Raw genomic sequence first — 27,312 nt, forward strand, 5'->3', positions numbered from 1 at the left:
ACAGTAGTACGTGGGGCGTACTTCGGATAGACCGGCTGACTCCTCTTCGGATAATATCGGAGGTTTAATTAAAAATAAATATTAAATATTTATTAAACTTCAAAAATTCATATCTCCTTCATACGAACTCCGTTTTCGACGTTTTTTATATCCACGCGAAGGTGAGACTACGTTCTACAACTTTCGTTTAGACTCCGTCGGCTAATTTTGACTTTTATTTTTATTATTTATTTTTAGAAGGCCGGGATAGAAAAACTTCGTTATAAAATCATAACTTCTTCGTCTGACGTCTGTTCTCGCCTAACTTTTCATCGTTTCGCTACTAACAACGAGATCTTCGATTCTCATTTAGATTGTTTCGGCTAAAAACCGCTCGATCTCAAATCGAGTATTCGGGCTGCATACTGCTAAGTCGAAACTTAGAAAAATCATAACTTCCTCACACGAAATTTGAGCGTTCCTTTTATGCACGCTCTCGGTTTAACGAACTCTACGACTTTCGTTTAAATCGCTAAGGCTAAATATCGCTCTATCTTAAATTCATATTTTACGTCACTCGGCGTCGTGCCGGTTCTGTCGCGAAACTTCGACAGGTCATAACTTCTTCGTTATAACTCGGATTTTGGCATTCCTTATATCTCCGGAATCCTTGTTTCAACCACTACAACATTATGCAAAAATATCGGGCTTATCTCACACTTTAATTTTGACGCTTATTTTATTTTTAATTCATTAAATTATAATAATTAAGCAAATAAACACATAACTCACATAATTCACAAAATTCACAAATAATACATTTTTATTATTTCAAATTGGGGTTACAAAGGTTAACCTAGACTATTACATTGCTAAAAATGGCAAGCCCAGAAACACAGACGTTACAGATTATGATTCGGTTTTAAACAATAAGCGAACCGAACCGCCATATATACCCCTACCCACCAACTATGCTGTAGAATTCATAGTAAAATTCATACTAAATGTCAGCTTCATATCAACAGTCAAGATTCGAGCGAAATACTAATAAGATTACATTTAACATTTAACATATGATACACAAGTTACAAATCTCCCAATAAAAGTTATAGATGTGAAATTAAATATGAGGAGGACACTTAGTTTATGAATATGTCAAATTTAACCCCTAGATCCTTAGCTACCATAGCTATGCTTATTTCTTTTCCTATGCCTGTGATTAAAGTCAAAATTTCACCGACTGTACCCAAAAAAAGCCTGTTACTTTCTGCTTTTAGTTCTTCCTAGTCTTGCTAAACCCTACAAAAACACACATACAAACACCTTCACTGTGTGTGTATCCTACTCTCTATATAATAATACATACACACACAAAGCATCAAGAACCAAACATAGATACAAACCCATTAATCCGTTCCAGTTTTAAGCCTCTTGGTATATCGTCAAAATGGGTCTTTTATTTATGATAATCTTGGTGGGGTTTGTGTTTGGTCTGATCTTCAACCATTTCTTACCTTTGCTGTTCTTGAAAAACAAGAAACTTGGTGCTCTTCCTCGAGGCTCATTTGGATACTTACCTCTTCTTGGTGAAACCCTATCTTTTCTTAACCCTCATCCTTCCACCACCATTGGCTCTTTTCTTCAAGAACATTGCTCTAGGTAAACTCATTTGATATAATCTTTTCAACAATCAAATTCTAAACTTGCTATAAAAAGAAAGATTCTTGATTGTATACATAGAATTTCATGTTCATGAAAGTGATACATGAGAACACACACCTTTTATAGCAAGAACATATGTTGAAAACCCCATATTTTGTTTTTTCAGGTATGGGAAAGTGTTCAAATCACATTTATTCTTCTCACCTACCATAGTTTCATGTGACCAAGAACTCAACTACTTCATACTACAAAATGAAGACAAGCTTTTTGAATGTAGCTATCCAAAGCCCATTCATGGTGTTCTTGGCAAGATATCTATGCTTGTGGTTGTCGGTGACACCCACAAGAGGCTTAGAAATGTGGCCCTTTCTCTTGTTTCCACCACCAAATCTAAACCTGATTTTCTCACCCACATTGAAAAAACCACCCTCCAGATTTTGGATTCTTGGAAGGACAAGAAACAAATAATCTTCTGCCAAGAAGCTCGAAAGGTTTGCAGATGGCTTCTAGTTTCTTTAATAATCAACTTCATGTACAATATTATGTTATTAAATTATCTATATTTTTAATCGGTTAGTTAATTAATTAACTTACAGCTTACTTTTTTCACAGTTTACATTCAATGTAATAGTAAAACAAGTGCTAGGGTTAACACCAGAAGAGCCACAGACTGCAAGAATTCTTGAAGATTTTCTCACCTTTATGAGAGGTTTAATATCTTTTCCTCTCTACATCCCGGGAACTCCTTATGCAAATGCAGTTAAGGTACGCGCTTCATTGATTTTCTAAATTTTAAGGTTTTTTAAGTTTCACATACTTAACTAATTTTTTAATGCTTCAAACTTTTACTAGCCAAAGATTTGACATCAAAATCAATCTGAATAACTTTTTTGTTGTTGTAAGTTTGGGTAGTTTACATTATGATTTTTAGAAAACATAATTATTATTGTTTGCATCATTATTATCATCATCTTGGTTTTGTAAAAGGAAGAAGAGGCATGTACATGTGATGATGAACTTTGTGTTGGTGTCAACTTTACAGGCTAGAATCAGAATATCAGCAAGTGTCAAGCAAATTATAAAGGAAAGAAGAAGAAATAATAATATTATCTCTAATAATAATGATGATAATATTTGTGGGAATATGAATATTAATTCGCAAAAAAGGGGGAGTGATTTCTTGGAGATACTCCTAGGTGTTGATACCTTATCTGAGGATGAAAAAGTTAGCTTTGTTCTTGATGCTCTACTGGGTGGCTATGAAACGACTTCTATTTTGATGGCCATGGTGGTGCATTTTGTCGCCAAATCTCCATCTGCACTTGAGCAATTGAAGGTATATATATTCGTTTTCTAAATATTTTGTGTTTGACTTTTGGAAGTCAAGGCTACAATTTTTTTACATTTCAAATTGATTTGAAATGTATTTCTTTTACCAAAACTAAAGACTTATAATCCTTAATTTTATGATTTTAAATGCTACAGTTTTCATCTGAAACTTGAAAATATCGATGTAAATTTAAAGCTAGAATTATTTATTTCGTTTGACTTTCCCTGAAAAGTCGTTCAGAGTTTTTTTTTTTTTTTTTTTTTTTTTTTTTTTTTTTTCTTTTTTTTTTTTGTAATATTTATATTTTTTTGTGTTGTTATGGGTTAATCTTAGGTAGAGCATGAATGCATAAGGGGCAAGAAGAAGAAGGACGAGTCTTTGAATTGGGAAGACTACAAAATGATGGGATTCACCCAAAATGTATTCGCATTTCTAACTTTCTTTTAATATATTTTAAATTCTATTTTGAGAAAAAGAAAGATACCAATGGTTTTATGCATATATAAGTAGTTAACATCTTAAAGAGAAAAACGATATAGGTACATATGATGTCCATTAATATACACCCTTGCATTTATTTATATACATGACACAAATATTAATTGTACCATGAAGACATAATTAATTAAATAAGTAATTAATACTAATTTTATTGATGATGTCAATAACCTAGTATACACTTTACTTTTGTCAATTAGGTCATCAATGAGGCTCTTAGATATGGCAACATTGTCAAGTTTGTGCATAGAAAGGCTCTCAAAGATATTAAATTCAAAGGTAATTTATTATATATGTTTAATTCTTTATACCCCAATTGTTTATGTCTTTTAGACATATTCCATATGATTTAAAAATAAAAAATATTCTTTTATCAATTAAATACAAGATTTATAGGTAGTTAGCTCACAAAAGATGCACCTCATAAAGTCATAAACAAATCAAAATCTTTCTAAAGGTTAAATTACAAATCTCGTCCTATGGGTTTTGCTGAACTTACAATATTAGTCCAAAAGTTTCACTTGCTACAGTTAGAATCTAAAATAGTTTCATTTTTGCATTCATATTTGCAAAAGAAGTAAGATCGAAGATAAACAAAACTTAACGAAGTGGGTAAGGTTATAGAAAAAAGCTAAAAACTAGAGTAAGCGATGTTTATTATAATAGAATATTTGGATCGAAAAGATATGCAAGTATTGGATTATGGATTTGCAATAAATAAAGCTAGCTGGAATCGTTTTAAAATAGACGATTACAACAATATAATAAGAGTAGCAATTGAAACTTTTGGACTAAACATGTAAGTCAAACCTAATTATAGAGATGAGATTGTAATTTAAAGGTCAAAAAAGGTTCTTTCATAATAATGATTCATGCATGCATGAGCCACTTCCTATCTTGTGTATCTGATAATTGTTCTTTTGACAATTTTGTGGGTCGTTTTGATATTAATTAATATTGTTATTTGTATGAAATACTGAAAAAAGACATATGTTTTGTATTTTATGGTCAGATTATTTGATACCAGCAGGTTGGAAGGTCCTACCAATTCTAAGTACAGTTCACTTGGACCCATCCATCCATTCAAGTCCCCTGGAATTTCATCCTTGGAGATGGGAGGTAATTCAATATATATATATATATATATATATATATATATATATATATATATATATATATATATATATATATATATATATATATATATATATATATATATATATATATATATATATATATATATATATATATATATATATATATATATATATATATATATATATTATAATGACCATTTAGAATTTTATTCATTTTGGTTAATGACATTAGTTTATACGTGTAGACACAGAGGCAAGATCAAACGGGGAAGAAATTCACACCGTTTGGTGGAGGATCAAGATGTTGTCCAGGGTCCGAACTAGCTCGGGTAGAGGTTGCATTTTTCCTCCACCACCTTGTACAAAATTTCAGGTGAGTGTTGTTGATTATCTTTTTATTTTTTGTAAATATAAATAAAGTCAATGGTAAATTGATAATTTTAACAATGGTGGTGGTGATGTAGGTGGAGTGTAGAAGATGATGACCAACCCATTGCCTATCCATATGTAGAGTTTCAAAGAGGTTTAGTATTAAATCTGGACCATTTTGCCCTTTGAGTCATCTTGGAAATTATCCATTTCTTGGGAGAGAGTAATAATTCATCAAGAATACTTTTATATGCTTTAAATTGTATCTCTAGTGTAGCATTTTCTTCTCTTTCTCTTTTTCTTTTAAATTTGTATATTAGTAGTTCATCATAAAATAAAGTGTCCTGGACACAAGTATTGTATTGAAATTTGTTTATTTATATTTGTAAAAATATAAATGTTGCCCCCATTGGAAAACAAAATCTAATTAATAACCTATAAAAAATTAAAACAAAATCTAATTAATAACCTATAAAAAATTAAAAGTAAATTATCAAAACAATTCATATCTTTGTAATGAAAATTAGAATTACAGTCTGATTTTTTACCTTATCATATCACTCTTATCGTTTTATTTTGTTACGGATATAGTTCCTAACTAATATCATGTAAAATGATTAGAATGTCATTATGTTAACTCTCTCTCTCTCTCTCTCTCTCTCTCTCTCTCTCTCTCTCTCTCTCTCTCTCTCTCTCTCTCTCTCTCTCTCTCTCTCTCTCTGAATTTTAATATCATAAAAGATCCCTGGGTTTTACTCATTCAATCTGAATTAATCTATAGTTTCAAACTCTAGTAGAAGATTAGGTTTTGGAAATCTCTAACCTTGTATTTGAACCAAATGTCCGAATTTTAATATCATAAAAGATCCCTGGGTTTTACTCATTCAATCTGAATTGATCTATAGTTTCAAACTCTAGTAGAAGATTAGGTTTTGGAAATCTGTAACCTTGTATTTGAACCAAATGTGGTTGTAGACAGATAAATTTATAGTTAACTCTGATTATGGTGAACTACAATTAGATAATGTAAGCAATGACTACCAGTCTTGTAAAGTTCATCCAGATAGCGAATAAGTCGTTAATGCAAACAATGAAAAAAATTTATTTATTACAAAAGAATTTTGATTCCATGTTTTTTGAAGGTGTAGATGTTTGTGATAAATGTAAAACATCTTCATGATCTTTATATGCTTTACAGTACATTGAATTCAAACTCGTGGATTTTGAGAACAATTGCGTTCAATGGCTACCTCCAGAAGATGAAGAAGATGAGAGGGAGCCTTTTTAAGCAATTTCAAACAAGAAAGAGGGAGGTGTAAAGCCTTGTGGTTTTAAATGAATATGGATATTGAGACCTCATGCTTACCAAGCATACACCCCAACCATTGAAACCAAGTTATGTGTGTATATATATATATATATATATATATATATATATATATATATATATATACACACAGACACACACACACACACACACATAAAATAAGGATTAAATGTGAACTACATATACTATGTGAATGCAAAACCTATAAAAATATTTGTCAAGACAAAATAAAGGTTCAAAATGGGAGGTGAAAAGCCACCGGAGTGGACATAAGTAACAAGAAAGAAGACAGCGGCGAGGAAGAATACAGATGAAGTAACGACGTATTTTGTAAGAAATGTACCAGAGGGGGCCAAGAAGAATGATCTTTGGAAGATATACGAAAAGTATGGGAACCTCTCAGATGTATATCTGGGAGTAAAGTAAGAAGAAGGAGGAATGGTCAGAACTTCATGTTTGTAAGATTCAGAGCAGTTCAAGATACAAAAAGCCTTGAGAAACAGTCGAACGGGATCAGATACAAAGGGAGAGCTTTAGAGAACAATCTGTCCTTGTATGGGAGGAAGGAAAAAACATATGCAAACGATACAAGAAGGAGGCAAGAGAAACCCACTCTCAAACACAACATGAGAGCAGGATTGAGAGATCAGGAAACATTCACAGAGGTGACAAAAACACAAGGAAAATGTATAGGGACAATAACACCCCCAGCCTCGTCTCCATTAATATCGCCACCACCACCACCACCCATTCTCCTGTACCAAGAACAAGAAAACCATCATTGGCTAAGAAAGACAACACTTGTTGGTGAGACATTATCTTTAGATTACCTTGGACACTTTCCCAAATTGCTCTTAGTTAAAAAGGCACCTATCAGGGAGATAAAATACCTTGGAGGATTAAAAGTTCTCCTCATATTTGAGAACTCAAAGGATACAAAGGAATTCTTGGAAAACAAACAAAAGTGGAAAGAAATATTCAAGTGGGTGAAGTATGGAGAACAATTGGATTTTGGTTTTGAGAGAGTTGCTTGGATTAGAATCGTGGGGCTGCCACCGAAGTTGTGGGGTCGCAGGAATTTTGCCTCCATCAACGGTCGTTATGGAAGGACGATTACCCCCTTTGATGATGTTTATCATCGGGACGATCTTTCATGTGTTAAAATTGGGATAATAACATCAAGACAAGATAGGATAAACGAGGAGATCACTGTAACTAAAGAAGAAAAACTATTCAAGGTTTGCATTGTAGAATTTGACGAGGATTGGTTCCCGTTCCGGTTCGACCCAACGGGAGATTTTTATGAGGAGGAGAGTGTGGAGAATGAAGACGGTGATGAAGACATATCGGATACATGGATGGCCGATGATGTAGAGGAACCGAAAGAGGGTGAGATACTGCAAGATGACACGAGCACAGTCCGGAAGCCCGATGAAAATGAAAAAGAGACAATAATGGCAGACAATACGAAGGATGAATGGGTGCCAAAATCGCAGGAAGTCGCCGGAGAAGCTGAAAGATCACCAGATGGTCAACATACAGGAATGGAAGACCAAAATCATTAGGAACCACAGGACTGTGGACAGTGGAGAAGTCAATCTAGACCATGATAATAAAGAATAATTAAATACGGATGATAACAGGAATGACACCTCTACTACAAGTGATGGGGAAATTACGACAATGTACCCCCTGAATACCTCATTACTGCCTGAGGGAAGTGGGCTACTTGAAAGTTTAGTTACCATGGGCTGTTTTGGGCCTTTTCCAGCAAATTAGCATTGTAACATCCCCCTCTGGCACGTATCACAATATTGTCCGCTTTGGGCCACTCGGCACGAGGACTTCCCATGGGGTCACCCATCCTGGTACTACTCCCGCCCGAGCACGCTTAACTGCAGAGTTCTTATGGGATCTGTTGCCCTCACAGCTTTAAAACGCGTTGTGATAGGGAAGGTATCCACACCCTTTATAAGGAATGCTTAGTTCTCCTTCCCAACCGATGTGGGATCAAATCTTACCCACTTTCACCCCCCATTATAGGGTTCGACGTCCCCATCGAACACATCGACCCGTGTCCTGGCTCTGATACCATTTGTAACATCCCCCACTGGCACGTATCACAATATTGTCTGCTTTAGGCCACTCGGCACGAGGACTTCCCAGGGGGTCACCTATCCTAGTACTACTCCCGCCCGAGCACGCTTAACTGCAGAGTTCTTATGGGATCTGTTGCCCTCACGGCTTTAAAACGCGTTGTGATAGGGAAGGTATCCACACCCCTCATAAGGAATGCTTAGTTCTCCTTCCCAGCCGATGTGGGATCAGATCTTACCCACCCCTCCAACACGTATCACAATATTGTCCGCTTTGGGCCACTCGGCACGAGGCCTTCCCAGGGGGTCACCCATCCTGGTACTACTCCCGCCCTAGCACGCTTAACTGCAGAGTTCTTATGGGATCTGCTGCCCTCACGGCTTTAAAACGCGTTGTGTTAGGGAAGGTATCCACACCCCTTATAAGGAATGCTTAGTTCTCCTTCCCAGCCGATGTGGGATCAGATCTAACCCACTTTCACCCCCCATTATAGGGTTCGACGTCCCCGTCGAACACATCGACCCGTGCCCTGGCTCTGATACCATTTGTAACATCCCTCTCTGGCACGTATCACAATATTGTCCGCTTTGGGCCACTCGACACGAGGACTTCCCAGGGGGTCACCCATCCTGGTACTACTCCCGCCCGAGCACGCTGAACTACAGAGTTCTGATCCCACATCGGCTGGGAAGGAGAACTAAGCATTCCTTATAAGGGGTGTGGATACCTTCCCTAACACAACGCGTTTTAAAGCCGTGAGGGCAGCAGATCCCATAAGAACTCTGCAATTAAGCGTGCTCGGGCGGGAGTAGTACCAGGATGGGTGACCCCCTGGGAAGTCCTCGTGCCGAGTGGCCCAAAGCGGACAATATTGTGAGACGTGCCAAAGGGGGATGTTACAAGCATCTAGCCAAACAGTGGAGATTGAACCAATACACAACTTAGATCCCTTATTTGGTAGAAAACGTAGAAGATGTGAATTAGATAGCTTATCTCCCTTCTCTTCATGGTCTTCGCTCCCACTAACAGTTCCACTCAGGATGGATAAAACTTCTCTGGAAAATTTCGAAGGAATTCAACACGCACATCATCAAACAAGCCCACACCCCCAATCGTCTCACTTAAGCCTAAATAGAAGTTTAGTCTCTGCCCCCCCCCCCCCCTTCCGAGCTTGAATTAAGTGAAGATTATTCCCTTGCCCTGGAAGCTCAGAAAATAGTGGAAATTGGGAAAGGGCTTGGTTTTGACAGATAAATGGATAATCCCATCCTAAAGGAAGTAATGGATGAAGCAGGAGAGCAAAGAAATCCCAATGAATTGTCTTAGTTTAAACATAAGGGGTATTGGCGAGGTACACAAGATCTCTTAGGTAAGGCGTTTAAAAAAATCATCTCTCCTTTATTGGGTTACAAAAAACACAACTATCGGATTTAGATAACATTGATATGGAAGGTTGTTGGGGGCTCCATGGACTATGGTTTCTTCCAGTCACACTACTGGAAGGTCTGGTGGACTTGTAAGCATGCAGTATAATAAGAGAAAAATTATGAACCTGGATAGTGATGGGGGACTTCAACATAGTACGAAGGCACGATGATAGATTCAATTCACAGTTCTGCCCTTCCATTGCGTATGCATTCAATCGATTCATTGTTGAAGCGGAATTATGTGACCTTCATTTGGGTGGAAATAGGTACACTTACTTCTATCAAATGGATTGAAAGATGAGCAAGCTAGATCATTTCCTTGTGAGCCCTGAATTCGTGGATTAATTCCCCTCTACCTCTATAATGGTCCTACCCCGAGAGCTCTCGGACCACTGCCCAATCCTTCTCCAGACTTCGACTCAAGATTTTGGGAAACCTCCTTTTAGATTCTTCAACTCATGGATGAACAGGGAAGGATTTGATAAAGTTGTTACCAAAACCTGGGCTACTTTTGTTGGGTATGGGACCTCTGACATGTTTTTACTGGCAAAATTAAAATATCTAAAAAATACAATTAAAAAATGGAGAAGCATTGAGATACCAAAGGAGAAGATGCAGTTGGAAAAATCTAAAACAAAGAATCCACGAACTTGACATAGTTGCAGAGAATCAACCCTTAAGTAATGATGAGATACACTAGAGAAGTGTGGGCTTTTAGAAAATTGTTGATTTGGAGAGGATGGTCATTCTTGATCTCAAACCAAAATAAAAAGTAAAGTGGGAAGTGGATAGGATGAAAACACTCGTTTTTTTCATGGGTACGATAATAATAAGAATACAAATCAAATACATGGTCTAATCATCAATGGTGAATGGAATACAGATGCAAAAGAAATCGAGAAAGAGTTATTTAACTTCTATAGCAAGAAATTCCATGAGAAATGGCCATCAAAACCAAAGCTTTTCAGTTATAGATTTACTTCATTGAGTATAGAGCAAGTAACATTCTTGAGGCCCCTTTCATTATTGAAGAAATTAAATCTGCAGTCTGGGTGTGTGGGAACGAGAAGGCCCCAGGACCTGATGGATTCAGTTTTAAATTCATCAAAAAATTATGAGATTTACTAAAGGCAGATATATTCACATGTGTAAAACATTTTGAGATACATGGGCAACTCAATATAGGATGCAACTCATCCTTTATAACACTAGTTCCAAAAGTCAAAGACCCACTCCAGACAGGTGATTACTGACCAATCAGCCTCATTGGTTGTATTTATAAGATTATTGCTAAGACACTTGTAAATCGATTGAAAAGAGTCATTGGGCACAACATCGATGCTATACAATCGAAATTTGTAGAGGGAAGAAACATACTTGATGGACCACTTATAGTCAATGAACTATGTTCATCGTCAAAAAAGGTGAGAAAAAAATCCTACTTTTCAAAGTCGACTTTGACAAGGCATTTGACTCAGTAAACTGGGAGATTTCCCTCCAAAGCCAAATGGGATATGGTGAGAATTGGCATAAATGGATTAAAGTCTGCCTTGTATCTACTTAGGGGTGGCAATTTATGACACGACACGACAAAAATACACGACACGAAACAAAATTGGGACGAAACTAAAATTTGAATTTGTGTTCATGCCGTGTTCGTGTTAGCTATAAAAAACACGATGTCGTGTCGTGTCGTGTTCGTGTTCGAAATTCGACACGAAATTGACACGATTTAGCAGTTCTTTATCGTGTATTCATGTTTGTCGTGTTTATCGTGTTATATTTGATAAATTATTCATTAAATAAACTAGTTTTTAGTATATTTTATATTTGTCGTGTTTGTCCTGTAGGAGCAAACATGAAATTAAAAAAAATAATGGAAGCTAGTGATTGAGAAGTTCCATGCTAAACTCTCTACATGTAATGTGACATCCCCATTTTCACGGCCAGAAATGACCGATTTTGTTTATGCTTTGTTTGAAAATAAGAGTAACATTTTAAATAAAAGTTTTGCAGAATTTGTTCCCAAAATAAAATATGATAAAGATTTATCAAATCATTTCCAAAGAAATGTATTTTATTAAAAACCCCGGGATCTCATGTTCGATACAGATCAAAAGCATAAACAGTACAGTATAAGCCTTACTACATTTATTCATATCTACAGGCCTATATCCGTAATCTCTCATCCCATACATCATATCTATGCTCGTATGCCACTACCTGTAATACAAGAAACTGAGTGGGTTAGGCTTGGGAGCCTAGTGAGCACATAGGGTTTTCAACCAACAATAAATAATTTTATTATTTTCATCAACCAAACAAACCCGATTACCCATTCCCGTTATCATCACTTTACGTCCCTAAAACATCTAACATAAGGGACCTAGCCTAAGGATTTTCATCAAGGTGACAACACATGCTTCGGGGGTTCCTCAACAATTCATGTCAAATAAGGCAACCATGTGGGGGATGGAGTACTGCTGGTGAGCACACAATTCAAATAAACACCTACAGGTTGCGAACCTGCTAGCGTTCTACTGAACTGTCGAGAATAGTCTGTGGTCGTCATCTATACTCCGCTAGATGACCGAATCATCAATAACATCTATAACGAGGCCTCTCATTATTTTATTTTGTCACACATCAACTATTACATCTACCCATGTTTTACCCAACACATTTTGTAAATATAAAATACATATATAGTTTAAATCATTTAAAACATGTATAAAATCATTCATCCAGCATAGATAGCAAGTATACAGATAATATGCACACACAACACGTAATTTATATAAATTACTTCATATCTATGTGTAAGATGAAAGTAACTATGCACTCACCTGGTAAGGTGGTGACTCGGTACCCGGACAACACTTCGTTATCTCAAAATAATTTTCACTTGACAAAACCTAGTATCAATACCACTAGGGTTTAGTCTAACGTTAATCACGACTAATTAATAGTATAGCTATTATTACTATTATATAAGCGTTAAGAAACACTCTTATATAACTCATAATAATAGCCCAAATAATTATTATAAGATCCTAATAACATTACTATATTGAAACATAAGCTATACTAAAGATAGGGTAGGCGTAGCTCACTTACAGCGAGTTTTTCTCAAAACGGGGCTCCGTCGAAGCAAAGTTTCTGAGCCGAAGGCTCTTCTTTTAGGAGTCGTCGGGCGATCCGGGGCTTCCGCCTCGGGCTAGGGGGTTCCCTAGGCTTTTTTTTTTGGGGGGGGGGGGGTTAGGGGTTAGAGAGAGAGAGAGAGAGAGTTTAGAGAGAGAAAGAAGTGGGGAAAGGTGTGTGGAAATGGAAATGCACGATACCTCTATTTATAGGCTTCTTGGAGCGTCACTACCTCGTGGTGCCTCTCACCACGTCGTGGTGTTGCGTAGGCTCCACGGCTTCGCCTGGTGCTGACACGTGGCGCCGAACACAAGGGGTAAAACAACCGATTTTCAAAAATTTATAACTTTCGCATACCAGCTCTGTTTTCGACGTTCTTAATATCCAAGAGTAGGTAAAAATAAGATATACAACTTTCATTATGATTCCTTCGGCTAATTCTCGACCGATCTTAAATTTAACAGTACAAGGAGATTATACTATTAAATGTCCACGTAAAATTTGTAACTCCTTCATACGGACACCGTTTTTGTCTGTATTTTTATCGTTGAGTTCCTATTAATGAGATCTTCAACTCTCATTTAGGTCGCGTAGGCCAAAAACCGCTCGAACTGAAATTCGAGTTTCGAGTCATGCACTGCTATGCTAATTCTCAGAAAATTCATAACTTCCTCATACGAAGTCAGATTTGGGCGTTCTTTTTTTGTATGTTCTCGGTTTAACGTATACTACAATTTTTGTTTAGATTTCTAAGGCTAAAAGTCCTCCATTGTAAAGTCATAACTTCTTCGTTATAACTCGGATTTCGGCGTTCTTTATATGTACGGAACCCTTGTAACATATACCACCACTTGGAAAAGATTAATTCTTCTAAATAATCTTCCATAAACAACTTATTTTTGTTGCTTAGTCTCTAAATTGATTAGCCTGGATCTGCGGGCGTTACAATTATCTCCCTCTTAGGATGATTACGTCCCGGAATCATCATCGAAACATGGCAGTATAATGACTCCATATGTTATCTCTTCATCCTAGGTAATAATCGTAACTTTTTTGTTCCTTCGAATGAGTATCTAAATCTTGGACTCCTTGACTGCAGGCGGTGCTCGATCTTGCACTTGCTCCCTATCTCACGTTAGACTCCAAATTATGACCTTCAAGTCGCAATCTTGATCCTTACTGGATACGAACTTAAGATAAGTTCTTTTATTACTACAATGGAACGATGTGTCATATTCTAATGAGCTATCATCATATGTTGCAACGCTTAGAATCAGTTCTCTTAGAGTCTTCCAGAACAGACTATACTTTCCTTCATGTTCTAATCTCATCTTAAAAGGTAGCATTTGCAGCTACAATCAACTGTCGCGATACCTATACTGATCGCTTTGATTAATTCTTCCGACTTAAGTCAGGTGCTACATTGAACTTGGTTCTCGGAACCACGTAACATACTCGTCGTAGTCAGACTTAATTTGGTATGACCACTAGGGTCGGAATAACAATCATCTTCTTAGTCATTACCGAAGTGATGGTAACGACATACTTGAATAAAACGGAATCAATTACTAGCTTCTTGGTAACCTTGTGACTTTCCCTAATCCAAGTGCGAGTCTTGTGCTTCCGGTAGTATAGGCCTCTACTACCTTACACACCTACTCATACTCATCCCAAGTATTGTCTCGTAGTTCACCCAAGTCACCATACAAGAAAATCACATAACAACTTGACACATCAGATAACAAAACAAAGGTTTTATATTATTCCTTGAAACGATTACATAGGTGTTCAAGTTCAACCCATACTATGCCTCTGATAGGCTATACCACGTGGTACTATCTACACGACTACTTCACAGATCCTCATTCCTGATCCCTTTCATTGCCATCTTCTTCGTCAAGAATCATATGGAACGCTCTTGCCTTCGCTTTCGGTGGAATGTTTGGTCTTGCCCCCTCTTTCTTCTTCGGGAAATCCTTAGCAACGTGCCCTTCTTCACGACATTCATAACACACCTTTTTGTTGGCGGTACACTCGTTGGCGTAATGCCCGGTCTTCCCACACTTGTAGCAGGTCACTTCCTCGCTACATTTCCCGAAGTGCTTCTTCTTGCACTTCTTGCACCATTTAGCTTCATTTCCTCCTCCAGTAAACTCCTTTGAACCAGACTTAATCTTCTTATTGTTGGGCTTTGCAGACCCTTCGAACTTCCTCTTCTCGCCAACCTCAACCTTACTGGCAGCTCTTCCCTTAATCATATCCACCACAGATTTGACAGCCCAGATAACTGCCTCCAGAGTAGGTGCTTGACGCACTGGCACCACGTACTCCCATGGAAGTCCCTTTGCGTACTTGTCAATTTTTTTCAGCTCATCCGGAACAAGACGCAAGGCGAACTCCATCTTCTATGTGAAGTTGTTGGTGTATTCATCAATAGACATGCTCCCTTTCTTCAGGGTTATGAATTGGTTTTCTAGCTCTAGCAGGTTTTGGGCTGAGCAGTACTTGCGTTTGAACTGCACCAAAAACTCTGCTCACGTTAGTTGCAGGGGCTCATTGGGGCTTAGAGTCTTCTCCAGAGTGTTCTGCCAACCAACCGCAATTCCTCGAAACTGATGTACTGCAAAGGTGGTCTGTAACTTCTCTCTGCAACCACACGTCATGAAAGCTAACTCCATCTCCGAGATCCAGTCCATGACTCTGATCGGATCTTCCTTTCCAATGAAAGTCGATGGCTTGCAAGTCAAAAAATCCTTGTACCTGCATCCATTCCTCTCGACTCCGTCATCCTAGTTGTTTTTTCGAACTATTAGTGGGTTGGCTTGACCAACGGTCCCACTGTAGTGCCCTCCTTCTGACTACCCATCGTTCAATTTGGGCTGTTTAACTGGCATTGTAGGTTCGTCCCTGTTTTTATGCAATATCTGCCTCATCTCTTCTCGTTTTTCATCCAACATAGCCCGTATCATGGCTTGTACTCTGACCATTGTAATTGGCTCAGGAGCATCTGCTACAACATGTATTTGTTCAATTACTAGTGGTTGATTCCTGTTCCCATTTGCATTCCCGGCTCCAGTGCAGGTTCTCGCCATTTTGATCTATGCATCGAATAGGGTGAATTTAGATCTTTATCTAGGATAGACATTTAAATCATCCTTATCTCTCTGAAACGTTTACATGCTAGTTCTAATATCGTAGTCGTATGTTTAGAATCCTAAACACATAAGGTTTCCAGATCCGGTAGGCAACATACCATAGATCTGAACAAATAATAGCATATGGCACATAAAAGCATTTTAGGCATCTTTCCTAAAATAAACTAGTGCTTGTGTCTAAAATATACTAGACACTCATCTCACAATCATCGCTTAGCATTCTAAGTTTAAGTTTAGAAATCCTACAAATTCCTAATTCGCTTAAACTAATGCTCTGATACCAACTGTGACATCCCCATTTTCACGGCCAGAAAAGACCGATTTTGTTTATGCTTTGTTTGAAAATCAGAGTAACATTTTAAATAAAAGTTTTGCGGAATTTGTTCCCAAAATAAAATATGATAAAGATTTATCAAATCATTTCCAAAGAAATGTATTTTATTAAAAACCTCAGGATCTCATGTTCGATACAGATCAAAAGCATAAACAGTACAGTATAAGCCTTACTACATTTATTCATATCTACAGGCCTATATCCATAATCTCTCATCCCATACATCATATCTATGCTCGTATGCCACTACCTGTAATACAAGAAACTGAGTGGGTTAGGCTTGGGAGCCTAGTGAGCACATAGGGTTTTCAACCAACAATAAATAATTTTATTATTTTCATCAACCAAACAAACCCGATTACCCGTTCCCGTTATCATCACTTTACGTCCCTAAAACATCTAACATAAGGGACCTAGCCTAAGGATTTTCATCAAGGTGACAACACATGCTTCGGGGGTTCCTCAACAATTCATGTCAAATAAGGCAACCATGTGGGGGATGGAGTACTGCTGGTGAGCACACAATTCAAATAAACACCTACAGGTTGCAAGCCTGCTAGCATTCCACTGGACTGTCTAGAATAGTTTGTGGTCGTCATCTATACTCCGCTAGATGACCGGATCATCAATAACATCTATGACGAGGTCTCTCATTATTTTATTTTGTCACACAACAACTATTACATCTACCCATGTTTTACCCAACACATTTTGTAAATATAAAATACATATATAGTTTAAATCATTTAAAACATGTATAAAATCGTTCATCCAGCATAGGTAGCAAATATACAGATAATATGCACACACAACACGTAATTTATATAAATTACTTCATATCTATGTGTAAGATGAAAGTAACTATGCACTCACCTAGTAAGGTGGTGACTCGGTACTCGGACAACACTTCGTTATCTCAAAAAAAATTTCCCTTGACAAAACCTAGTATCAATACAACTAGGGTTTAGTCTAATGTTAATCGCGACTAATTAATAGTCTAGCTATTATTACTATTATATAAGCGTTAAGAAACACTCTTATATAACTCATATTAATAGCCCAAATAATTATTATAAGATCCTAATAACATTACTATATTGAAACATAAGCTATACTAAAGATAGGGTAAGCGTAGCTCACTTATAACGAGTTTTTCTCAAAACCGGGCTCTGTCGAAGCAGAGTTTCTGAGCCGAAGGCTCTTTTTTTTTCTGTGACATCCCTTAATTTCTCGGCCAGAAAAGACCGACTTAATTTATGCTTTTTAAATAAAATCATAGAAATCCTTTTAAAAGATGTTGGTCACCAAAACAAAACTTCATAAAAGTTTATCAAAACCTTTCTTTAAGAAATGTATAGTTTCATTTCATATCAAAACCTCGGGATGTCATGTTCCGATACAGATCAAAAGCATAAACAAGACATTATAAGCCTTACACCATTTATTTACAACTACTGGCCTATAATCCAAAAATCTCTCATCATCCTACGACTATGCTCGGGGTCCACTACCTGTAACAATAAAAAGCTGAGTGGGTCAGGCTTGGAAGCCTGGTGAGCATATAGAGTTTTCAACCCACAATAATAAGAAACTTATTAAGTTCACCAATCAACAATAACCCTGATTACCCATTCCCGTAGTCCTCACTTTACGTCCCTAAACACCTATCACAAGGGACTTAGCCTAAGGAATATCATCGGGATGGACAATACTGCTAAGGGGTCTCCTCAGCCATATATGTCCTAAAGGAAACCATGAGGGGGATGGAGTACACCAATGAAGAAATAGTTCACCAACACCTACAAGTTGCGAACCTGCTCGTGTTCCACTAGATTGTCTAGAAAGGTCCGTGGTCGTCATCTATACTCCGCTAGACGACAACAACAACAACAACAACAAAAAACATCGAGGCCTCTCACCATTTTAACACACATCAACTATTTCGTCTACCCATGTTCTACCCAACATATTTGTAGATAAAATACATATACAGTATAAAACTCGTATAAAACATCTGTTCAACATTCACCTCAAATAAACACTTAATATAATTACACATAGCACATATTTTATAGAAAATACTTCATATCTAGGTGTAAGATGAAAGTGACTACATACTCACATGATTTGATGATAATTGGGCAACAATTCGTTGCTTAAAACGATCGTTTCTAATAAAAACAGAGTTTTATTGAGAAACTGGCCTCTGCGAAGGTTGGGCTTCGAAATCGAAAAGATAAATTTTTCGGGCTTTTCGGGCACTTCGTGGCGTATTATGGGGGTTATAATTGATATCGGGGCTTTGGGGAATATTCAAATGAAACAAATATGAAGAAAGGGGATAAAAATGACAATTTCTTAAAATTATCCGAGAAGGCTCGCAACCTTCTATTTATAGGGGGAGGCTTCTGATCGGACGGCTGAGAAGCTCCCAGGTGGCAACAGATCCGAAGGGGGTAGATGGCTTCACACGCAGGCTATGCATGCGAGGGTCTCGCTGGCAGCTTCTAAGTGGACCGAGGTCTAGGGTCCGAGATAGGAGGTTCGTGGCTGACCTGCGAGGCTCGAACATGTGATAAAGGGCACGCGTCGGACACCCATTGTAATGGACTTTGGATGCGAGGGCAGGCGACACGTCTCGCCAGCTGGCTTCGGTGACTCACCAATTTCGGATACATGGTGCGTTTTGAGTGAGGGTGACGTGGCCGAAGTCCACCTATGCGAATTTTCTCGGTTTTTGTGCAAAAACTTCTAAATCCATAACTTTCGCATACGAGCTCCGTTTTTGACGTTTTCTTTATATGCACGCGTATGTAAAATTACGCTCTACAACTTTCTTTAAGACTTCGTCGGATAATTTTGACTTTAATTTTTATATTATTATTTTTAACAGACAGGGACAGGAAATCCGTTAAAAATTCATAACTTATTCATCCGACGTCCGTTTTCGTCTCTCTTTTTACCGTTGTGCTACTATTGACAAGACCTTCGATTCTCGTTTCGGTCGTGTTGGCTAAAAATCACTCAATCTAAAAGTCGAGTTTTTAGCTGTCTACTGCTAAGCTGGAACTTCGAAAAATCATAATTTCCTCATACGACTCTTTCCCTGGCGGGTTTACTTTTACTATCTTCTTTCTACACAATATTTCCGTATCATTGGCGCTAAGACAATCCATTCGTAAAACTATGTTGAATCCATTTAACTCGATAGGCAATAATTCCTCGTGGAACTTATTCCCATCCAAGTCAATGAGGATGTTTTTCATACGATGGCTAATAGGTACAACCTTGCCACTAGCAATCTCGATGATTATAGCATTAACTAGTATATCTACAGGCAAAACTAGTTTTCTCCAAATTCATGCGAAATAAAGGAGTAATTGGCTCCAGAATCTAGCAAAATTTGGGCAGGCAATTCGTTTACAAGAACGGTATCTGAAGCAATATCGGCTTCTTCTTTCGCAGCTTCGAGTGTCATCTGAAAGGCTCTCGCCTTCGGTTTTGGTGGAAGATTTGGTTTTGCTGCATCCTTCTTCTTCGGGCAATCCCTCAAAATATGCCCTTCTTCATTGCACCCTAAACAGACATTCTTATTGAAGGTGCATTCATTGGCATAATGCCTAGGCTTTCCGCATTTGTAACAAGTGACTTCCATGCTACATTTCCCAACATGTTTCTTCTTACACTTGTCACACCACTTGGCTTCGGCTCCTCCTCCGAATTTTCTCGAACCATTCTTTGAGAACTTGTTCTTTTTATTGGAACCTGAAGTTCCTTCAAACTTTCTCTTTTCGCCAACTTCAACCTTGCTGGCGGCTCTCCCCTTAATCGTATCTTCGACAAATTTGGCAGCCCAAATAATTGCCTCCAAGGTAAGTGCCTAACGGACTGGCACCGCATACTCCCATGGAAGTCCCTTTGCGTATCAGTCAATTTTTGCCAACTCATCTGGGACAATACGCAAGTCAAACTCCATTTTGTCTGTGAAGTTATTCGTATATTCATCAATGGTCGTACTTCCCTTCTTCAACGTCAGGAATTAGTTTTCTAGCTCAAGCACGTTTTGGGACGAGCAGTACTTGCGCTTGAAGTGCACCAAGAACTCTACCCAAGTTAGTTGCAGTGGCTCATTAGGGCTTAGGGTTTTCCCCAGAGTGCTCCACCATCGAACAACACTACCTCTGAACTGCCGCACTGCAAATGTGGTTTGTAACTTGCCTTGGCAACCACAAGTCATGAAAGCCAATTCCATTTCCGAGATCCAATCCATTACTCCGACAGGATCTTCTTTTCCAGTGAAGGTCGATGTCTTGCAAGTCATAAAGTCCTAATACTTGCACCCATTTCTCTCCACTCTATCCTCGTGGTTATTCTTCCCAACCACGAGTGGTTCACTATGACCAACCGATCTGTTGTTGTTCCCTTCTTCATACCGATCGTCATTTAGTTCACGTTGTTCAATAGGAACTAAAGGTTCATCCCTGTTGTTCAGTAACATTTGCCTCAATTCCTCCCTCTGTTCAGCCATCATGGTCTGAATCATAGTTCGTTCTCCAGCCATGGTGATGGGTTCGGGTGCAGCTCCTACTATAGGAACCTGTTCCACCACTTGAGGTTGAGGTTGTTGGTTTCTATTTGCATTTCCAGCTCCACTCCGAGTTCTTGCCATTATAATCTATATATCGAATAAGGCAAATTTAGGTCTTTATCCTTGATAGATATTTCAATTCCCTTATCACTTTGAAATGTTTACATGTTAGTTCTAATCTCGTAATCATATGCTTAGAATCCTACACATAAGGTTTCCAGATCCGGTCGGCAATAGACCATAGATCCGAACAAATAATGGCATATATGGCAAACACATAGCATTTAGCACAAAAAAGCATTTTAGGCACCTTTCCTAAAATAAACTAGTGCTCGTGTCTAAAATATGGTAGACACTCATCTCACAATCATCACTTACCATTCTAAGTTGAAGTCTAGAAATCCTACAATTTCTTAGTTCGCTTAAACTAATGCTCTGATACCAATTGTGACATCCCCTAATTTCTCGGCCAGAAAAGACTGATTTAATTTATGTTTTTTAAATAAAATCAGAGAAATCCTTTTAAAAGATGTTGTGGAATTGGTCCCCAAAACAAAACTTTATAAAAGTTTATCAAAACCTTTCTTTAAGAAATGTATAGTTTCATTTCATATCAAAACCTCAGGATGTCATGTTTCGATACAGATCAAAAGCATAAACAAGACATTATAAGCCTTACAACATTTATTTAAAACTATTGGCCTATAATCCAAAAATTTCTCATCATCCTACGACTATGCTCGGGGTCCTCTACCTGTAATAATAAAAATCTGAGTGGGTCAGGCTTGGAAGCCTGGTGAGCATATAGGGTTTTCAACCCACAATAATAAGAAACTTATTAAGTTCACCAATCAACAATAACCCTGATTACGCATTCCCGTTGTTCTCACTTTACGTCCCTAAACACCTATCACAAGGGACCTAGCCTAAGGAATATCATCGGGATGGACACTACTGCTAAGGGGTCTCCTCAGCCATATATGTCCTAAAGGAAACCATGAGCGGGATGGAGTACACCAATGAAGAAATAGTTCACCAACACCTACAAGTTGCGAACCTGCTCGTGTTCCACTGGATTGTCTAGAAAGGTCCGTGGTCGTTATCTATACTCCGCTAGACGACAACAACAACAACAACAACAACAACAACAACAAAAACATCGAGGCCTCTCACCATTTTAACACACATCAACTATTTCGTCTACCCATGTTCTACCCAACATATTTGTAGATAAAATAAATATATAGTTTAAAACTCGTATAAAACATCTGTTCAACAGTCACCTCAAATAAACACTTAATATAATTACACATAGCACATATTTTATAGAAAATACTTCATATCTAGGTGTAAGATGAAAGTGACTACACACTCACATGATTTGATGATAATTGGGCAACAATTCGTTGCTTAAAACGATCGTTTCTAATAAAACCATGAGTTTTATTAAGAAACGGGGCTCTTCGAAGGTTGTGCTTCGAAACCAAAAAGATCAATTTTCCGAGCTTCTCGGGCACTTCGTGGCGTATTCCGGGGGGTTTATAATTGATACCGGGGCTTTGGGAATATTAAAATGAAAGAAATATGAAGAAAAGGGTTAAAAGTGACAATTTCTTAAAATCATCCGAGAAGGCTCGCAACCTTCTATTTATAGGGGGAGGCTTCTGATCGGACGACTGAGAAGCTCCCAGGTGGCAAGGGGGCAGATGGCTTCGCATGTGGGCTACGCATGCGAGGGTATCGCTGGAAGCTTCTAAGTGGACCGAGGTTTAGGGTCCGAGATAGGGGGTTTGTGGCTTACCCGCGAGGCTCGGACACGTGATAAAGGGTACACGTCGGACACCCATTGGACCGGACTTTGGATGCGAGGGTAGGCGACACGTCTCGCCAGTTGGCTTCGGTGACTCACCAATTTCGGATACGTGGTGCGTTTTGAGCGAGGGTGACGTGACCGAAGTCCACCTATGCGAATTTTCTCGGTTTTTGTGCAAAAACTTCTAAAATCCATAACTTTCGCATACGAGCTACGTTTTTGACGTTATTTATATGCATGCGTAGGTAAAATTACACTCTATAACTTTCGTTTAGACTTCGTCGGCTAATTTTGACTTTAATTTTTATATTATTATTTTTAACAGACCGGGACAGGAAATCCGTTAAAAATTCATAACTTCTTCATCCGACGTCCGTTTTCGTCTGTCTTTGTACCGTTGTGCTACTATTGACGAGACCTTCGATTCTCGTTTAGGTCATATCGGCTAAAACTCACTCGATCTAAAATTCGAGTTTTTAGCTGTCTACCGCTAAGCTGGAACTTTGAAAAATCATAACTTCCTCATACGAAGTCAGATTAGGGCGTTCTTTTTAAACATACTCTCGGTTAAACGAACACTACGAGTTTCATTTAGATCACTAAGGCTAAAAAGTAGTTTATCAAAAACTCACTTTTTACGACATTTGGCACTGTGCCAGTTTTGTCGTGAAACTTCGACAGGTCGTAACTTCTTCGTTATAACTTTGATTTCGGTATTCTTTATATATCTGTAATCCTTGTCACGACCACTACAACTTTCTTAATAGATATCGGCTTTATCTAATATTTATTTTCGATGCTCATTTTTATTCTTAATTAATTAACTCCTAGTAATTAAGCATAAAACACATAAAACACATAGTATTCACATAATTCCTTTTCATTTCTTCAAAATGAGTTAAAAAGGTTAACCTAGACTATCACATCAATATTAATGCTTAGGATAGAAACACAAGTGTTACATTTTTGGAGCCATCGGGCGCTCCGGGGCTTCCGCCTCTTGCTAGGGGGTTCCCTAGGTTTTTCGGGGGGTTTGGGGGTTAGATAGAGAGAGAGAGAGTTTAGGGAGAGAAAGAAGTGGGGAAAGGTGTGAGGAAATGGCAATGCCCGATACCTCTATTTATAGGCTTCCTGGAGCGTCATCACCTCGTGGTGCCTCTCACCACGTCGTGGTGTTGCATAGGCTCCAAGGCTTAGCTTGGTGCTGACACGTGGCGCCGAACACAGGGGGTAAAACAGTCGATTTTCAAAAATTCATAACTTTTGTATACGAGTTCTGTCTTCGACGTTATTTATATCCATGCGTAGGCAAAAATAATATCTACAACTTTCATTTTGATTCTGTCGGCTAATTCTCGACCGATCTTAAATTTTACAGTACAAGGAGATTATACTATTAAATATCCACGTAAAATTTGTAACTCCTTCATACGGACTCCGTTTTCGTCTGTACTTTTACCGTTGAGTTTCTATTAATGAGATCTTCAACTCTCATTTAGGTCGCGTAGGTCAAAAACCGCTTGAACTAAAATTCGAGTTTCGAGTCGTGCACTGCTATGCCAATTCTTAGAAAATTCATAACTTCCTCATACGAAGTCAGATTTGGGCGCTCTTTTTTTGTATGTTCCCAGTTTAACGTATACTACAACTTTTGTTTAGATTTCTAAGGCTAAAATGTAACGGTCGTAGATCCGGGCTATTCAATTTAGAGATAATAGAGGTCGAAAACGACTTTTCAACAAAAGATTATTTAGAATAAATAATCTTAACCAAGTTGTAGAATATGTTTCAAGGGTTCCGTACATATAAAGAACGCCGAAATCCGAGTTATAATGAAGAAGTTATGGCTTGTCGAAGTTTTTCGGCAATACCGGCACGACACCGAGAGACGCAAATAGTGAATTTACGTTGGAGGACTTTTTAGCCGTGGTGATCTAAACCAAAGTTGTAGTATACGTTAAACCGAGAACATCCATAAAAAGAACGCCCAAATCTGACTTCGTATGAGGAAGTTATGATTTTTCTAAGATTCGGCTTAGCAGTGCACGGCCTGAAACTCGAATTTTAGTTCGAGCGGTTTTTGGCTTATGCGACCTAAATGAGAGTTGAAGATCTCATTAATAGGAACTCAACGATAAAAAGATAGACGGAAATGGAGTCCGTATGAAGGAGTTACGAATTCTTCGCGGTCATTTAACAGTCTAAACGCCTCCTACTATTAAATTTGAGATCGGTCGAGAATTAGCTGACGGAGTCTATATAAAAGTTGTAGATCTTGTTTTTACCTACGCGTGGAAAAACAAAATGTCAAAAACGAAGCTCGTATGCGAAAGTTACGGGGTTTAGAAGTCAGCAGGGTGCTGCTGTAAAAGGGGTGACGTGGCTGAATATTGGCCAAGGCTTTCTCCCCAAGAAAAGCCATCAGGTGATGACACGTGGCACCGACTCGGCGAGTCCGTCAGGATTTCACCCTATAAATAAAGGTGTCGGGTTCCCTCATTTTCTCACCCCTCAACCCTTTTCTTTCTCTCTCTAAACTCTCTCTCTAAGTTCCCTAACCCCCTAAAAGCCTAGGTAAACCCCCTAGCACCCGAAGGAAGCCCCAAGGCTCCCAGAGTCCCGAGAAAAAGGGTCTTGCGGCTCGGAAACGCTTCTCCAGCGAAGCCTGGTCTTGCGAAAAACCCGCTGTAAGTGATCTATGCCTACCCTATCTTTAGTATAGCTTATGTTTTAATATAGTAACGTTATTAGGAACTTATAATGAGTATTTGGGCTATTATTATGAGTTATATAAGAGTGTTTCTTAACGCTTATATAATAGTAATAATATCTAGATTATTAATTAGTCGTGGTTAACGTTAGACTAAACTCTAGTGGTAATGATACTAGGTTTTGTCCGAGGGAAATTGTTTTAACAGTAACGAAGTGCTGTCCGAGTACCAAGTCATCACCTTATCAAGTGAGTGCATAGTTACTTTCATCTTACACATAAATATGAAGTATTTTATATAAATGACGTGCTATGTGTGCATACTATCTGAGTACTTGCTATCTATGTTGGATGAACGTTTTTATCATGTTTTAAATGATTTAAACTATATACGTATTTTATATATACAAATATGTTGGGTATGACATGGGTAGATGAATGATAAGAGATAAAAGATGATGTGAGTAAACATAGGCAGCTACAGACTTAGTGCCTAATAAATAACATCGGCGGCTATGGACTTAGTGCCTATTGGACAAACACTGGTAGCTATGGATTTAGTACATGTTAGGGTTGGTATCTATGGACTTAGTACCTATTAGATAAACACTGGTAGCTATGGATTTAGTACCCGATGAATAAACTATAGCAGCTATGGAATTAGTGCTTTACGAACGAGCATTGGCAACTATGGATTTAGTGCCAGTCCTATAACCCTGGAAGCAAGGGACCTCGAAATAAACGAATGCAGAATAGATGACTCTTAGGATAGATCCTTAAGAGTAAAGAAGATAACGGGGATGGGTAATTGGGTTGATTGTTTGATTGTTTAAACATAATAATTATATTATTGTGGGTTGAAAACCCTATGTACTCACCATGTTTCCCAACCTGATCCACTTAGTTTATTTATATCACAGGTGTTGATATGAAGTCACATTACACTGAGAGATTAAGGAGATATAGATCACTAGTGATAATGAATGTAAGTTCTGTTTATGCTTATGTTTCTGTATTGACGATGCCATCCCAAATGTTTTAAAATAAATAAAAATACTTTTCCTCGGAAATTCTTTGATAACGTATTTATCATGTTTTACTGGGAACAAATTCCGCAATGTTTTTATTAAAAGAGATACTCTGATTTTTATAAAGCATAAACAAAATCGATCTTTTCTTGCCGTGAAAATGGGGATGTCACATAAAAAGTCCTCCATCGTAAATTCACTATTTATGTCTCCCAGTGTCATGCCGGTTTTGCCAAAAAACTTCGACGGGTCATAACTTCTTCGTTATAACTCGGATTTCGGCGTTCTTTATATGTATGGAACCCTTGTAACATATACCACTTGGAAAAGATTAACACTTCTAAATAATCTTCCATCAACAATTCATTTTTGATGCTTATTGTCTCTAAATTGACTAGTCCGGATCTGCGGGCATTACATGTAAGGTGAATACACTTTCCTTTGGGGGTCGGATGACCCTGATTAAGTTATTTTTGGGGAACCTCCCAACATTTTATCTTTCTTTGTTTACTGCTCCTATCAGGGTAGTAAACATGCTTGAATCTATTAGAAGAAGGTTCCTTTAGGGAGGTCACGAGGAAAAGAAGAAAGTACATTAAGTATCTTAGGAAAAGTTCAAAGCTCCAAAACAAATGGGTGGATTGGGAATTTGATCACTAAGATCTCTAAACCTAGTCTTGATCATGAAATGGTGGTGGAGGCTTAAGACGGATCCCTCACAATTATGGGCTCGAGAGATTAAAGGAATTCACAAATT

General features: G+C 38.0%; 1 protein-coding gene across 1 annotated transcript; it reads left to right on the top strand.

Annotated features, from left to right (window-relative positions):
* Nucleotides 1-1,123: 1,123 nt before the first annotated feature.
* LOC111918657 (cytochrome P450 724B1) lies at nt 1,124-5,344 on the top strand. The gene is made up of 9 exons (XM_023914286.3): nt 1,124-1,638; nt 1,808-2,132; nt 2,254-2,406; nt 2,684-2,977; nt 3,305-3,391; nt 3,670-3,748; nt 4,482-4,588; nt 4,812-4,939; nt 5,031-5,344. Exons 1-9 carry the CDS (start codon nt 1,427-1,429, stop codon nt 5,122-5,124), a joined length of 1,479 nt encoding a protein of 492 aa, XP_023770054.1. The 5' UTR covers nt 1,124-1,426; the 3' UTR covers nt 5,125-5,344.
* The last annotated feature ends 21,968 nt before the right edge of the window (nt 5,345-27,312 follow it).

The sequence above is a fragment of the Lactuca sativa genome, chromosome 5, assembly GCF_002870075.4.
Source record: "Lactuca sativa cultivar Salinas chromosome 5, Lsat_Salinas_v11, whole genome shotgun sequence".
Classification (NCBI taxonomy): Eukaryota; Viridiplantae; Streptophyta; class Magnoliopsida; order Asterales; family Asteraceae; genus Lactuca; species Lactuca sativa.

What these genes read in the sequence shown, in the direction of transcription:
- LOC111918657 (XM_023914286.3), top strand. Translation starts at nt 1,427, where the DNA reads ATGGGTCTTTTATTTATGATAATCTTGGTGGGGTTTGTGTTTGGTCTG. An exon ending in TGATGGGATTCACCCAAAAT is followed by an intron (nt 3,392 to 3,669) that starts GTATTCGCATTT and finishes TTTGTCAATTAG; the next exon opens with GTCATCAATGAGGCTCTTAG. An exon ending in CAAAGATATTAAATTCAAAG is followed by an intron (nt 3,749 to 4,481) that starts GTAATTTATTAT and finishes TTTTATGGTCAG; the next exon opens with ATTATTTGATACCAGCAGGT.